Below are 14,576 nucleotides of genomic sequence, written 5' to 3'. Positions count from 1 at the left end.
AAAATAATTCAATAAGTTAAATGCCATTAAAGTATTTAATCAGTAGAGTACCAGACATATAGTAAGCAATCTTTTATTATTGATTTCCCCATGTATCTGCCTAAAAATATTGATTCAATTTTACTTATTATTGGGAATTTAAATTTTTCTGAATGTACTATAAGAAGGTACAACAATGAGAATATTGGATTCTCTTTCTAGCATTAACCTAATCATAAATTTCAATGTGCTAATGCAATAATTTGATAAGCAACTGAGTTATATTAAGTAATAAAATGACCTTAAGTTAGAAAAAACCCTATATTTGCTAAACTGATTTTGAAACTTGAGTGTTTTGCTTAAAGAAACAGACAGGGATGATACATCAAAAACAAATGATGTATACTTACGAAACATCAATTTTTCCATCTGACTTCTTGGTAGCACCAGTAACCTTTGTATTCAATTTAAATTTAAACCCCTGTTTTTGAAGGATGCGTTGAAAGTTTTTGGATATCTCCATATCAATTCCAACTCCACCTACATGACCTAAAAATTCAACTGCTGTCACATCTGCACCAAGTCTTTGCCAAACTGAACCCTGCAAATAATTTAAAAAACCCAATAATCATAAAAGTTTCTATAGCAAATGTTTACGAAATCATCTTAATAATTTATTGTAAAACATTTTCTTCTTTCGCTAGTATGTTCCCATGAGAAGCTCCGAGGTTTAAAATTGACCCTGTGTTAAATATGTATAACTTCATACATTTATTAACTTACTCATTCAACATTTGTTGAACATCTACTACATGGTAGGCAATATTTTAGCTTCTAGGCATACATTAGTAAACAAAGCAAAAATCTCTGTTCTCAGGGATCTTATATTCTGGCAGGGGACATAGACAAATATGTAAAATTCATAACAGAGAATAAAGTGCTACAAGAAAAATAAAACAGGAAGTAGAACTAGGACCACTGATTACTGGGATTACAATTTTAAATAGCACGTTTGGGGAAAGCCTCACTGGGAGTGACATTTGCACAAAACTTGAAGGAGTGAGGCAATGAACTACCCAGTTAACTGGGGCAAGAGTGTTGCTCTAGGCAGAGGGAAACAGCAAGTACAAAAGTCTTGAGGAAAAGGAAACAGGTTACTAAATCACTGATGTTTGCAGAATATTAAACTGGCTTCCTATTTTCTTTTCTCAACAAAGGACAAATGTTTACTTTTTCATTCAAAGTATAATTTAAACTGAATGCTAGTTTATTTTAACATTTTGACAATTAGTATAACTTCTAAATAATTATATATTAAACAATACATAACTGGCAAGATGAACATAATTTCACAGCATTAAATATGAAAAACCATGAACATATCCTTCGCAAGAATGTATATTAAAATCATCTGGTAATTCAAATGAACTATAAAAGTTTACCTTCCCTAAATTAGGTGTGGGCGTTCATTTAAAAAATCTCATTAATTTCTAGTATGAAGACTGAGTTAACTAGAGGCAATATAGTGACACTAAAAATCTAACAATACGTATATATAAAAGTTAACTCAAAATGGATCATGGACCTAAATGTAAAATCCAATACTATGAAACTTCCAGAAGAACACCTAGGAGAAGAAATCCTAGAAGTGACCTTGAGTTAGGCAAAGATTTCTTTGATGTAACACCAACAGCACAATCCATAAAAGAAAAATGATAAATTGGACTTTGTCAAAATTAGAAAGTCTTAGATAACATTGAGAACACAAAAACAGAAGCCACAGACTGGGGAAAAAAATTACAAAACTTCTATCTGATAAGGGATTTATATCCAGAATATATAAAGAATTCTCCAAATTCAATAAGAAAAATTCAATAAAAAATGGACAAATGTCTGAAGAGGGAAGATATAGAGATGGCACGTAAGTACATTAAAAAATGCTCAACCCCGTAAGTCATTAGAGAAATCTAAGTTAAAACCACAATGAATTGAATTCAACAACACATAAAAAGATCATTCACCATGATCAAGCAGGGTTCATCCCAGAGATGCAAGGATGATTCAACATATGTAAATCAATAAACATGATTCATCACATTAACAGAACCAAGAACAAAAACCATATGATCACTTCAACAGATGCTGAAAAAGCCTTTAATAAAAATATCCCTTCATGATAAATGTGGGGAAAAGCAAGAGAGATCAGATTGTTACTGTGTCTATGTAGAAAGAAGTAGACATAGGAGACTCCATTTTGTTCTGTACTAAGAAAAATTCTTCTGCCTTGAGATTCTGTTAATCTATAACCTTACCCCCAACCCCGTGCTCTCTGAAACATGTGCTGTGTCAACTCAGAGTTAAATGGATTAAGGGTGGTGCAAGATGTGCTTTGTTAAACAAATGCTTGAAGGCAGCATGCTCCTTAAGAGTCATCACCACTCCCTAATCTCAAGTACCCAGGGACACAAAAACTGCGGAAGGCCACAGGGACCTCTGCCTAGGAAAGCCAGGTATTGTCCAAGGTTTCTCCCCATGTGATAGTCTGAAATATGGCCTCGTGGGAAGGGAAAGACCTGACCGTCCCCCAGCCCGACACCCGTAAAGGGTCTGTGCTGAGGAGGATTAGTAAAAGAGGAAGGAATGCCTCTTGCAGTTGAGACAAGAGGAAGGCATCTGTCACCTGCCTGTCCCTGGGCAATGGAATGTCTCGGTATAAAACCCGATTGTATGCTCCATCTACTGAGATAGGGAAAAACCGCCTTAGGGCCGGAGGTGGGACCTGCGGGCAGCAATACTGCTTTGTAAAGCATTGAGATGTTTATGTGTATGCACATCTAAAAGCACAGCACTTAATCCTTTACATTGTCTATGATGCAAAGACCTTTGTTCACGTGTTTGTCTGCTGACCCTCTCCCCACAATTGTCCTGTGACCCTGACACATCCCCCTCTTAGAGAAACACCCACAAATGATCAATAAATACGAAGGGAACTCAGAGGCTGGCGGGATCCTCCATAGGGGATCCTCCATATGGGATCCTCCATATGCTGAACGCTGGTTCCCTGGGTCCCCTTATTTCTTTCTCTATACTTTGTCTCTGTGTCTTTTTCTTTCCTAAGTCTCTCGTTCCACCTTACGAGAAACACCCACAGGTGTGTAGGGGCAACCCACCCCTACATCTGGCGCCCAACGTGGGGCTTGAACCCTGGACCCTCAAAAAACTGGATATAGAAGGGACACACCTCAAAATAATAAGACAAACTCATGGCCAACATCATACTGAATGGGAAAAAATTGAAAGCCTTTCCTCTAATATCTGGAACAATACAAGAATGCCCATTTTTCACCACTTTTATTCAACATAGTACTGGAAGTCCTGGCCTCAGCAATTGTAGAGGAGAAAGAAACAAAGGGCATTCGAATTGAAAAGGAAGAAGTCAAATTAATCTTTTGTGCAGACTACATGATCTTATATTTAGAAAAACCTAAAGACTCCACCAAAGAACTATTAAACTTACAAACTAATTCAGTAAAGTTGCAGGATACAAAATCAACATACAAAAATCAGTAGCATTTATATACACCAACAGTGGACAATCTAAAAAAGAAAAAAAAAAAGCAATCCCATTTGCAATAGCTATAGTGAATATAAAATACCTAAGAATCAATTTAGCCAAAGATGTGAAAGATCTATACAATAAAAAACTAAAAAACACTGATGAAACAAATTGAAGAGGACACAAAAAATAGTTCATGTTCATGGACTGGAAAAATTAATATCGTTAAAATGACAATACTACCCAAAGTAATTTACAGATTCAATGCAATCCCTACTAAACTGCCAATGATATTCTTCAACTGCCAAAGTAATCCTGAATAAAAAGAAGAAAGCTGGAAACATCATATTAACCGGCTTCAAAATTTACTAAAAAAGCTATAGTAACCAAAATAGCATAGTACTGGCATAAAAAGACACACAGACCAATGGAACAAAATAAAAAACCCAAATATAAATCCACACATTTTCGGCTAACTCATTTTCAACAAAGGTACCACAAACACAGTGAGGAAAAGGCAGTCTCATCGATAAATGGTGCTGGGAAAACTGGATAACCGTATGCGGAAGAATGAAACTAGACCCCTATCTCTTACCATATACAAAAGTCAAATCAAAATGGATTAAAGACTTAAATCTAAAATCTGAAACTATGAAATTACTGTAAGAAAACATTGGAGAAATGCTCCAGGACACTGGTCTGGGCAAAGACTTACTGTGTAAGACCTCAAAAGCATAGGCAACTAAAGCAAAAACGGACAAATGGGATTACATTAAGTTAAAAAACTTTTGCACAGCCAAGGAAACAGTCCACAAAGAGACAACCCACAGAAAGGAAGAAAATATTTGCAAACTATCCATCTGACAAAGGATTAATAATCAGAATACATAAGGAGCTCAAAAAAATTCAATTTTAAAATGAGCACCAGATCCGAATAGGCATTTCTCAAAAGAAAACATTCAAATAGCCAATACATGTATGAAAAAATGTTCAACATTATTAATCACCAGAGAAATGCAAGTCAAAATCACAATGAGCTATCATCTCACCCCAGTTAAAATGGCTTTTATCAAAAAGACGGCAATAACAAATGCTGACAAGGATGTGGAGAAAGGAGAACCCTCATACACTGTTAGTGGGAATGTAAGTTAGTACAGCCACTGTGGAAAACAGTATGAAGGTTCCTCAAAAAACTAAAAATAAAACTACAATATGAGCCAGCAATTCCACTACTGGGTATATATCCAAAAGAAAGGAAATCAATATATTGAAGAGGTATCTGCGCTTTATGTTTACTGCAGCACTATTCACAACAGCCAAGACACAGAATTAACTCAAGTGTCCATCAGCAGACAAACAAAGAAAACGTGGTACATATACACAATGGAATATTATTCAGCCATAAAAAAAGAATGAAATTCTGTCATTTGCAACAGAACAGATGGAACTGGAAGACAGCATGTTAAACAAAATAAGCTAAGCACAGGAAGACAAATATCGCATGTTCTAACGTGGGAGCTAAAAAAAAAAAACAAACAAACTGAACTCATGGAGATAGAGAGCAAAATGATGGTTACCAGAGGCTGGGAAGGCTAGGGGGAGAAGAGGAATGAAGAGAGGTTGATTAATCAGTACAAATATACAATTAGACAGAATAAATAAGAGCTGGTGTTAATGCAGGGTTGACTATAGGAAACAATCAATTACACATTTCAAAATAGCTAGAAGAGAATAATTCAATATTCCTAGCATTAAAAAAAATGTTCGAGGTGATGGATAGCCTAATTACCCTGATTTAATTATATGAATATATCAAATTATCACATGTACCTTGAAAAAAGTACATCTATTACATAGCAATTTAAAAAATAAAAATAGAAAAAAAAAACCCCACAGTGAGTTACTACTACACAACCACTAGAATAGCTCAATTTTTTTAAAAAAATGACAATACCAAGTGTCAGTGGAAAAGTAGAGCAACCAAAATTTACGTTGCTGGTGGGATTGTATGGAAAAGTGTAACGCTGTTCCTTGAGAAGTTAAAATAATTACCATATGAGCCAACAATTACACATCTAGTTATATACCCAAGAGAAATGAAAACAGATAACCACACAAAAACTTGTACACAAATAGACATAGCAGTGTCATTCATAATAGTCGAAACAACTATGAAAGTAGAAACAACCCAAATGTCCACCCATGATGAATGGATAAACAAAATGTGCCATATCCATAGAATGAGATATTTAGCCAGATAGAGAAATGAAGTATAGATACATGCTACAACTTGGATGAACCATAAGAACATTATGCTATGTAAAGAGAGCACACACAAAATAATATTGTATGATTTCATTTATATGAAACGTCCACAATATGCAAATTCATAGACACAGTAGAATTAGTGGTTTCCAGGGGCTGAGCAAAGGGAGAAATGGAGAATGACTGCTAATGGGTAGCAAGTTTCTTTTAGGGTGATGAAAATGTTCTAGAGTTAGACAGTGGTAACAGCTCTACAACTCTATGAATATACTAAAAACCTTTGAATTGTACATTTTAAATGGGTGAACTGATATGTGAACTATATCTCAATAAAGCTGTTTAAAAAGCAAACAAAACAAAAGAAAGGACCATTCTTGGAAACTGGGATAGAAGTAAATAGAGGGGAAATAATGGGAGTGTGGAAATAAGAAACATCATCTTGGAGTCTAATTCAAAGTAGGGAGTGATGAGCATAGACAAGTGCCCTACTCTTTAGGGAAACTGATTTCAAAATACTTATAGATAGGAAAACTCAATAGCATCTACCACTTACTTAGAGCTTACTAAATGCCAGGCACTGCATTAAGTGTTTTAAATGTATTAAATCCCAGCAATACTCCTGTAAGTTAGTTATTTTTATCCCCTTTTTGATGACAAACCAACTGGTTCAGAGTGGCTCATTAACTTAACAAGAACATAAGTCAGTAAGAGGCAGAGTTGAAATTCAAATTTAAATCTGTTCAATTCCAAAAAAGATGTTTTTTAATACTACACTAAACTGGAATGGAAGAAGAAAGGCAAAATATAAAAAATGAAAATACAGTTATGTGAATAATCTTTACAAGAAAATAAATAGATATCATGACTACATAGTAAATTCTCTAATAAGTTTTTAAAAAGACATGTAAAAACTAATTCAATACAGTAACAGGTATCTAAATCATTGTGTCAAAAGACTCAAGGCTTATAAAAAACCTAAAGCAAAACTGCTGAGATGAAGAAATAGAATTATTGCTTGGAGATATTATAATGACCAACAAAAGAAAGTAAATGTTATTCCTTTTTTCTTGTTTTATCCAACTATGAGAACAAAGTAGAATGAACAGAAGAAATATTGTTAACCAAGAGGCAACGCCCAAGATTAAGAACAACTGGTCATTTTTAAAGAGTTAATTCCCGGCTGGGTGTGGTGGCTCATGCCTGTAATCCCAGCACTTTGGGAGGCCGAGGCAGACGGATCATGAGGTCAGGAGTTCAAGACCAGCCTGGCCAACATGGTGAAACCCCGTCCCTACTAAAAATACAAAGAAAAATTATCTGGGTATGGTGGTGCGTGCCTGTAATCCCAGCTACTCAGGAGGCTGAGGCAGGAGAATTGCTTGAACTGGGACCTGGGAGGTGGAGGCTGCAGTGAGCCGAGATCATGCCACTGTATTCCAGCTGGGGCTACAGAGCGAGACTCCATCTCAAAAAAAAAAAAAAAAAAAAGTTAATTCTCCAATCAACCCAATTAGAGTATGACAAAACAGGCACTCTCAGTGAACTCTGGGAACTTACTTAGCACAAGGGAACTGCCAAAAGGTGGCAGACAGGCAAATATGCCTAAATTTTCAAAAATGGAAAAGAAGAGATTCTGCTAAATACTAGAAGACATTATTAATCAGCTGGTTTCACAATCAGTAGACACTACCACAAGTGTTCCAAACAGGTCACGTAAACCACTCTTACTTTCTGAAGGGTTTCTGGACTGGTGAATGTAGTATATTTTGATATCAGCAAGGTGTTAAAAAAAATTTTAAGAAAATCTCATGATATCCTTGTAGATGCGATGGAGAAACGAAGATGAATAAACATCAAAGGTGTTTATAACTGGTGAAAGACTGTACTGTCAGATGGCTTTCGATGTTTCATCCTGGTCAAAAATTTGTACTAATGACGTGAATGACAACAGAAGTTTGCTTAACCAAGATCAGATCAGATGATGGGACCGCATGCCTTAATTGTCACACTTCCAAAATTTACGAACTATGAAAAGTAAAAGCAGTTAAGTATAAGAGTGACAGAATGAAGACTAAGATATAGATTGGAATAATGAGTATGAGTGAACAAGATTAAATTAAAGCAAGAATAAAGGTTCAAAGTCACTTAGGTTTAAAAAATCAGAATTCCAAATGCGAAAAAAATGTGGTTTTTATCTGAACATAAGCTCAATGTCTGCTTTATAAAAACAACTAAACTGATTTCAAAGCATTACATTACAAGAAGTATACTATGCATATCAAAAGAAGTACTCTCTACAACCCAGAACATTATGTTTAGATTACAAGTTTTCTTGACGGACTAGACGGGATCCAAAGGTTGATGACAAAATAACAGACCTGCTGTCTAGGAGACCTAAGTACTAAACATTAAGAAAAACAATGGAGATTCAAATAGGAATTAAAAATTCGGTCCTGCCTTCAAGGAGCCTTGGTCTTACAGGAAAGTCAGCCATAGACAAACAAATGCAATGTATTATTATTAGTGGGTACTATGGAAATGTAGATATATTATACTAAGGACTCAAAAAATGAAAGACTTGAGCTTTCTTAGAAGAAAGAATTATTCACTAAAAAGATAACTTAAAAGCTGATTTTTGTTTTGGGGTTTTTTTTTTTTGAGACAGGGTCTCACTCTTTTGCCCAGGATGGAGTGCACTGGCATGACCCAGCTCACTACAGCCTCAAACTCCCAGGCTCAAGTGATTCTCCTATCTCAACCTCCTGAGTAGCTGGGACTACAGGCACACACCACCATGCCCAACTAATTTTTTACATTTTTTTAGAGATAAGGTCTCACATTGTTGCCCAGGCTAGTCTCAAACTCCTGGGCTTAAGCAATCTGCCTGCCTCAGCCTCCCAAAGTGCTGGGATTACAGACATGAACCATCATGCGCATCACAAGGTCAGGAGTTCGAGACCAGCCTGACCAATATGGTGAAACCCCGTCTCTACTAAAAATACAAAAATTAGCCGGGCGTGCTGGCGGGCACCTGTAGTCCCAGCTACTTGGGAGGCTGAGGCAGGAGAATCACTTGAACCTGGGAGGCAGAAGTTGCAGTGAGCCGAGATCGCGCCACTGCACTCCAGCCTGGGCGACACAGCAAGACTCGGACTCAAAAAAAAAAAAAAAAGAAAAACAAAAATACTAACAATTAAAGGGAAGCCTAAGAAAGGGGAACTTGCATAATATGGAGAATTCAGCCCAAAGAGCAGATGTAAAAATGGAAGAATATGAAATCACAGAAGTTAGGCAAAGTGTTTCAAAGGCAAGAAAATCAGCAATGCTAATTAGTGCCAAATAAAGCAGTGAAGAAATTAGTCCAACAGATTAAGCAATAAATAGATTCATGCCCTAAGAGCAATTTATTGGCACAAGCCATAGACTGAGTGAGTGGAAGTTGATGAAATAAAGCATGGACAACTCTTTTGAGAAGCTGGGTTTTGAAGGAAAAGTGCGAACAGAATTGGTAACTCAAGAAGGACATGGGACCAAGATAAGGAGTATTTATGTGCACACAAACCTGTGTTAATGAGTGCAAATGCATCACAGGTACACACATAGAAGCATATGAAATTGTAAATAAGAAGGAAGGAGTTTGAAGACTGAAAAATACAAGAATAAAAATCACAAAACCAAGTCTCTGTAAAGGCAGATGATGTGCTACCAAGCACAAGTAAAGGGATTAGTCTTAGGGAAAATGGCATTTCCATAGTAATAGGAGAGGTAATCAAAAGGATAGGTGTAACAACAGGTAAAAGCATTATCAAATTTAGGACATCAACTTGAGGGAGTTCTCATCTGATTTCTCTTTTATGTAATATTTAAAAGACAAGGTCATCCACAGGCAGAGCAGACAGTATACAAGCAGAGATTTGAGAAGAGTAGAAAATGAAAATGGCCATTGCAGAGACCAGGGCAGTGTACCATCTTAGGAAATAATAAACTGTCAGCAAGGCTGAGGTTCTTGTTAAGGTTTGTGCCAAGAATTAATACAAGTACCAATGAGTAGGGTGTGTTTTTCTCCAGGTGTAGTCAACAGCCTGGAAATAGCATAAAAAAGGCAGACTGCTGCATTCAAACAGAACTAGAGTTTTGCCAAGCAGATATGACAGAACAGTGAGACAAGCAACTCAAGGACATCTGTAAGAGTGTGGTTAAAGTGATGGACTATGGCATCTAAGCTGATCAGGAACGCAGTCAAGACTGGAAAGGGCAGAATGCAAAAAAGTAGATCTATGGACTAGAAAACCTAAAAAAGGGTACAAAGTACACTATGAATAACTGAGTAAAAGAGGAAAGGAGGTCATGGTTACATAATAAAATATCTGAATTTATTATTTCAGAAGTAGAGCAATTCCTGGTGTTTACAAGGCACAGTGACTCTAAAATGGAGGGAGGTCATTGGAAATGTGTGGAAAGCTGCCAGATGGACAAGAAGGGAGAACAAGGCAGACAGAAGGTCTAAAATAACATGGTGTTCAAAGAAATGCAAGTAGTTTGACATTTCTAAAACCTAAGTTAAGAGGCATCAAGATGAGGATAGAGAAGGGAAAAGCCAAATCATGTATGTGATGGTAAAGAGAATAATCTTTATTTGGAATGCAATTTGCCCAGGATAAAAGCTGTCCTCAAATATCTGAATGGCTGTCATATTAAAAAAGAATTCGACCAGTTCTAGGAAATAGAAGGGTGGAAGGTACAAGGAAACAGACTAAAATAAAGGAGAACATTCTAAATGAGTAAATACATAAATAGGTTGTCTTGAAAAAAACAAAAGTAAACTCTTTATTACTAGAAGTGTTTAAGCAAAACTCAATGCTGATCAGCCTGTAATGTTATACAAAAAATCAAAAAGGGGACCTTTAAGTCCCTTCCAACTCCAAGGAGGTAATAAGAGGCAGAAAGACAACACTTACCAGTTCTACACCTATTACTCCTGCACCAATAACAACCATCTTTTCTGGAACTTTTTTTAAAGATAAAGCACCTGTAGATGACACTATTGTATCTTCATCTATCTGTAAGAAAAACAAAAGATATAATCAAAATAATTTGAAAAAACCTAGTACAGTTGACCCTCCATATCCATGGGTTCCAAATTTGCAGATTTAACCAACCATTAATTGAAAATATTCAGGAAAAAAATTGATGGTTGCATCTGTACTGACATGTACACATGGTTTTTTGTCATTATTCCCTAAATAATACAGCATAGGAACTACTTGCATAGCATTTACAGTGTATTAGGTATTATAAGTAATCCAGAGATGACTTAAAGTATACAGGAGGAAGTATGCAGATTATATGCAAATACTATGTCATTTTATGTAAGGCACTTGAGCATCTGTGGGTTTTGGTATCCAAGGGGGGTCCTGGAACCAATCCTCCAAGGATATGAAGAGATAAATGTATTTATAAACTGTGATCTCAGTAGAATCACTAAAAATACTAAGTCATTTATTTGTTTTGAGGTATCTATATACCTAATTTCATCAAATCCCATTAAAAATGTTGACTTTAAATTTTATCCTCCAATATTCCAAACGCAATGGTCAATTTTAACTTCATACTGTATTCAAACATATCTTAATATAAAGTGTTCTATAGCTCGTCAGAATCACTGCAGAATAAAGACAGGTAACTTCCCAAAGCTGAATGACCATCAAAATATAGTATTTCAGTCAGAAATCTCTCAAAGTTCACAAATAGCATAAATAACTTACAAAACGTATTTCTAAAGAAAAGTTGTAATGGTTGTAAATTATGAAGCATAAATACCGTGATTCCAGGAAAAGGAGTAACTTCTGAACCCGTGGCTATAAGAATGTTCTTTGTATCAATAACCTGAGTGCCACCATCAGCTTTCGTAGCAGTGACTTGATTTTTGCCAGTTATCTTTCCATATCCATTGACATGAACAACCTTTATGAAATAATCTTTATAAATTCACAAAGTTTAAAGTAATTTGTTTGATAAATCATTCAAAGGAAAAATTACTCTGTAAATAATTTATCTAAAACAAAATGCTTCCTTACTTAGTAATGCTACACCATGGTGCAGCAAAAAAATCTGTGATATATGTCAGGGAAATCTATTTCAGGTTAGCAAGCTATTTTAAATTAAATAAATATTCCCCTGTAACCAAGTTCAAATATCATCACTCTATAATGCAAAGTTTAATGTGTATTCAAAGTAAAGCAGAAATCTGAATATTAAACACTGACCTTATTCTGTTTGAATAAGTGGGCGATTCCACCTGTTAAAGCTTTTACTGCAGTACTCTTCTGCTCCATCATCTTGTCTAAATTCAAGCGAACTTCGGACACTGTAATTTGTTCAATTAATCTTTAGTTCTTAGCTAAATTCTTGAAGCAATATGCAGTGTTTTTCACTCACCAACTGGAAAATTTCAACCTAATGCTTATAAAAGGCAGTATTAAAGTTTCAAAACGTAATAACTTATAATTATAGTTGACAAAAGGCCAACATCATTGTATCACAGAAACAGAACCTATCAAACACTATAAAATGTCTACCTTGGGTAAAAAGGCAGTCCAAAATAAAACATTATACCCCACTGTGATAACATATCCTCTGAACACTTTATGATGGTTATAAGTCTGGAAGATATGTAAGTAGAAATGACAAAGTAAAACATCATCTGAAATTTTAAATAAAGGAAAATGCTAGATTTCATGAAACAAAACAAATAAAAAATACACGTTTAAAAATTTCAAATACAGAAGCTTAATATTAAAAAGTTTAATCACCTAGGTTTTAATCACTCATTCAACTCAGAAGAGAACTCTGAAGCAACAGTATTAGATAAAAATGCTCAACTCAATTAAACTTTAGAGGTAAGAAGGTTATCTTAGAAAGTACCTCATGTAACCAACACATATATTAGAGATAAGGAAAAAGAGACTCTGAGAGATTTCTGATTTACCCAAGGTCACAGAGCTAGGATGTAAAAGCCTTGCCTACAATGCAGGTCTCCTGACTACCCCTAGCTCTTCTTTCTTTACGTCATTCCATTTTTCATCTAGTATGATTTCTATTTGCTTTAGTGCATATACATCATCTCTATACCCAATGGATTGCCTTAAGTAGCCCCTCAAACCTACCTCTGTAAAGAAACAAATGAAGGAAAAGTAACAACCCAAGGTTATGACTAGGTCCTGCCCAGAAGAGACTACCTTTCTGGAAGTATCTAACAACAACAATAATTGGAGACAAAAGATTAAAACAGCTCAAAAAGTATGTCAGGAGACAAGATACGTTATGAAATGTCCTCTTCCTTTTCTGCTATGCCTCACTCTTTCTCTCCTCTAATTTTTCTACTATCAACAGCTTAAGTGGACCTTCCTTCCTTCCTCTATCTCCCCATAGTACTCAGGAATCCAGCCTTCTCAGTGATTTCCAGATTTTAGGAAATGAAAACTGACTCTTCAAAAACACATAAAGGCAAACCTCAGGAAAAAGTTGGCAAAGGAACAGAAGATATAATGGTAGAAATCTGGATTTGCAGGGCTAGGCTTGGTTATACTTGGCTGGGAGAAATCTGGATTTAGGCCTTCTTTTTTAAGTAAATCTCTCCACATTTTTTAGATTATTTATTTTACTCTTCCTTCACTAAACATCTATTATACATACATTAGACACATTTAAGTCTTTAGACAGAAGAGCCAAGTCAAGCAGTCTGGTAATATCATTAAGCATGAAAAGTATACTTACTTTCAATTCCTCTAGATGCAAAATCTTTTCCATGGGCCATATGGTAATAATGAGAGTTGTTCAATAAAGCCTAAAGGAAATTAAAAAGATGAAATTATCAAATATTCATAAACAGACTTCAAATAATCAAAAAGCACTTATGAAATGATAGTCTTTCTTTTCATTTTTTGAGACAGAGTTTCGTTCTTATTGCCCAAGCTGGAGTGCAATGGCGCCATCTCAGCTCACCGCAACCTCCGCCTCCCGGGCTCAAGCAATTGTCCCTGGGATTACAGGCATGCATCACCACGCCTGGCTAATTTTGTATTTTTAGTAGAGATGGGGTTTCTCCATGTTGGTCAGGCTGGTCCCAAACTCCCAACCTCAGGTGATCCACCCGCCTCGGCCTCCCAAAGTGCTGGGATTACAGACGTGAGCCACCGCGCCCGGCCGATATTCTCTTTCAAATGTTCTCATCACAAAAATGATAAGTACTGTGGTAATGAATATGTTAATTAACTTGACTAAATTATTCCACATTATAGTCATAAATCATAACACCACTTTGTATGCCATAAATATATACAATTGTAATTTGTCAATTTACAATAAAAATTTAAAAAGAAGTTAAAAAAAAGACATGGCATTCTCTACATGGAATAGTATATGGCACTACACCAATTCAGTTTCTCTTATTAATCAAAGACAAACAATAATGATGTGAAAAACATTCAACAAACAAGAATGAAAAAGACATTTTTACTTTCTTTAAAAGTAAAGGCATAAGTACACACTTCAGGGTGGCAGGTGAAAAAGGCAGTCATGTTTACATACAAAAAGGACCTAAAAGAACAATTTACTATCTATTATCTGTTACACTGGTGAAGGAAAGATAAAGAGAAAAAACTAGAACATCAGAGTCTGTTTGAATGGAAAGCTAGGCATTCTGAGACAAGGAAGTTATTTCAGGAATGTGTGGCAGACTAGTGACAGCACTCTTTAAGTTTTACAAAAGAGAACT

At 35.6% G+C, this 14,576-nt stretch overlaps 1 protein-coding gene across 2 annotated transcripts in view; it reads right to left on the bottom strand.

Annotated features, from left to right (window-relative positions):
• The window catches only part of DLD (dihydrolipoamide dehydrogenase), a 31,911-nt gene that overhangs the window by 3,886 nt on the left and 13,449 nt on the right, over positions 1 to 14,576 (bottom strand). For both annotated transcript variants that reach the window (XM_008963577.4, XM_057302931.1), the window contains 5 exons: positions 13,577 to 13,646; positions 12,067 to 12,167; positions 11,621 to 11,764; positions 10,759 to 10,860; positions 390 to 580 (listed from right to left, as the gene is read on the bottom strand). In XM_008963577.4, the coding sequence (XP_008961825.2) occupies positions 390 to 580; positions 10,759 to 10,860; positions 11,621 to 11,764; positions 12,067 to 12,167; positions 13,577 to 13,646 (608 nt within the window). The remainder of the gene's footprint in view (positions 1 to 389; positions 581 to 10,758; positions 10,861 to 11,620; positions 11,765 to 12,066; positions 12,168 to 13,576; positions 13,647 to 14,576) is intronic.

This window comes from Pan paniscus, chromosome 6, assembly GCF_029289425.2.
Source record: "Pan paniscus chromosome 6, NHGRI_mPanPan1-v2.0_pri, whole genome shotgun sequence".
In the NCBI taxonomy this organism is placed as follows: Eukaryota; Metazoa; Chordata; class Mammalia; order Primates; family Hominidae; genus Pan; species Pan paniscus.
The sequence above is the reverse complement of the archived record's forward strand: the minus strand, read 5'-3'. Positions and strand labels throughout refer to the sequence as shown.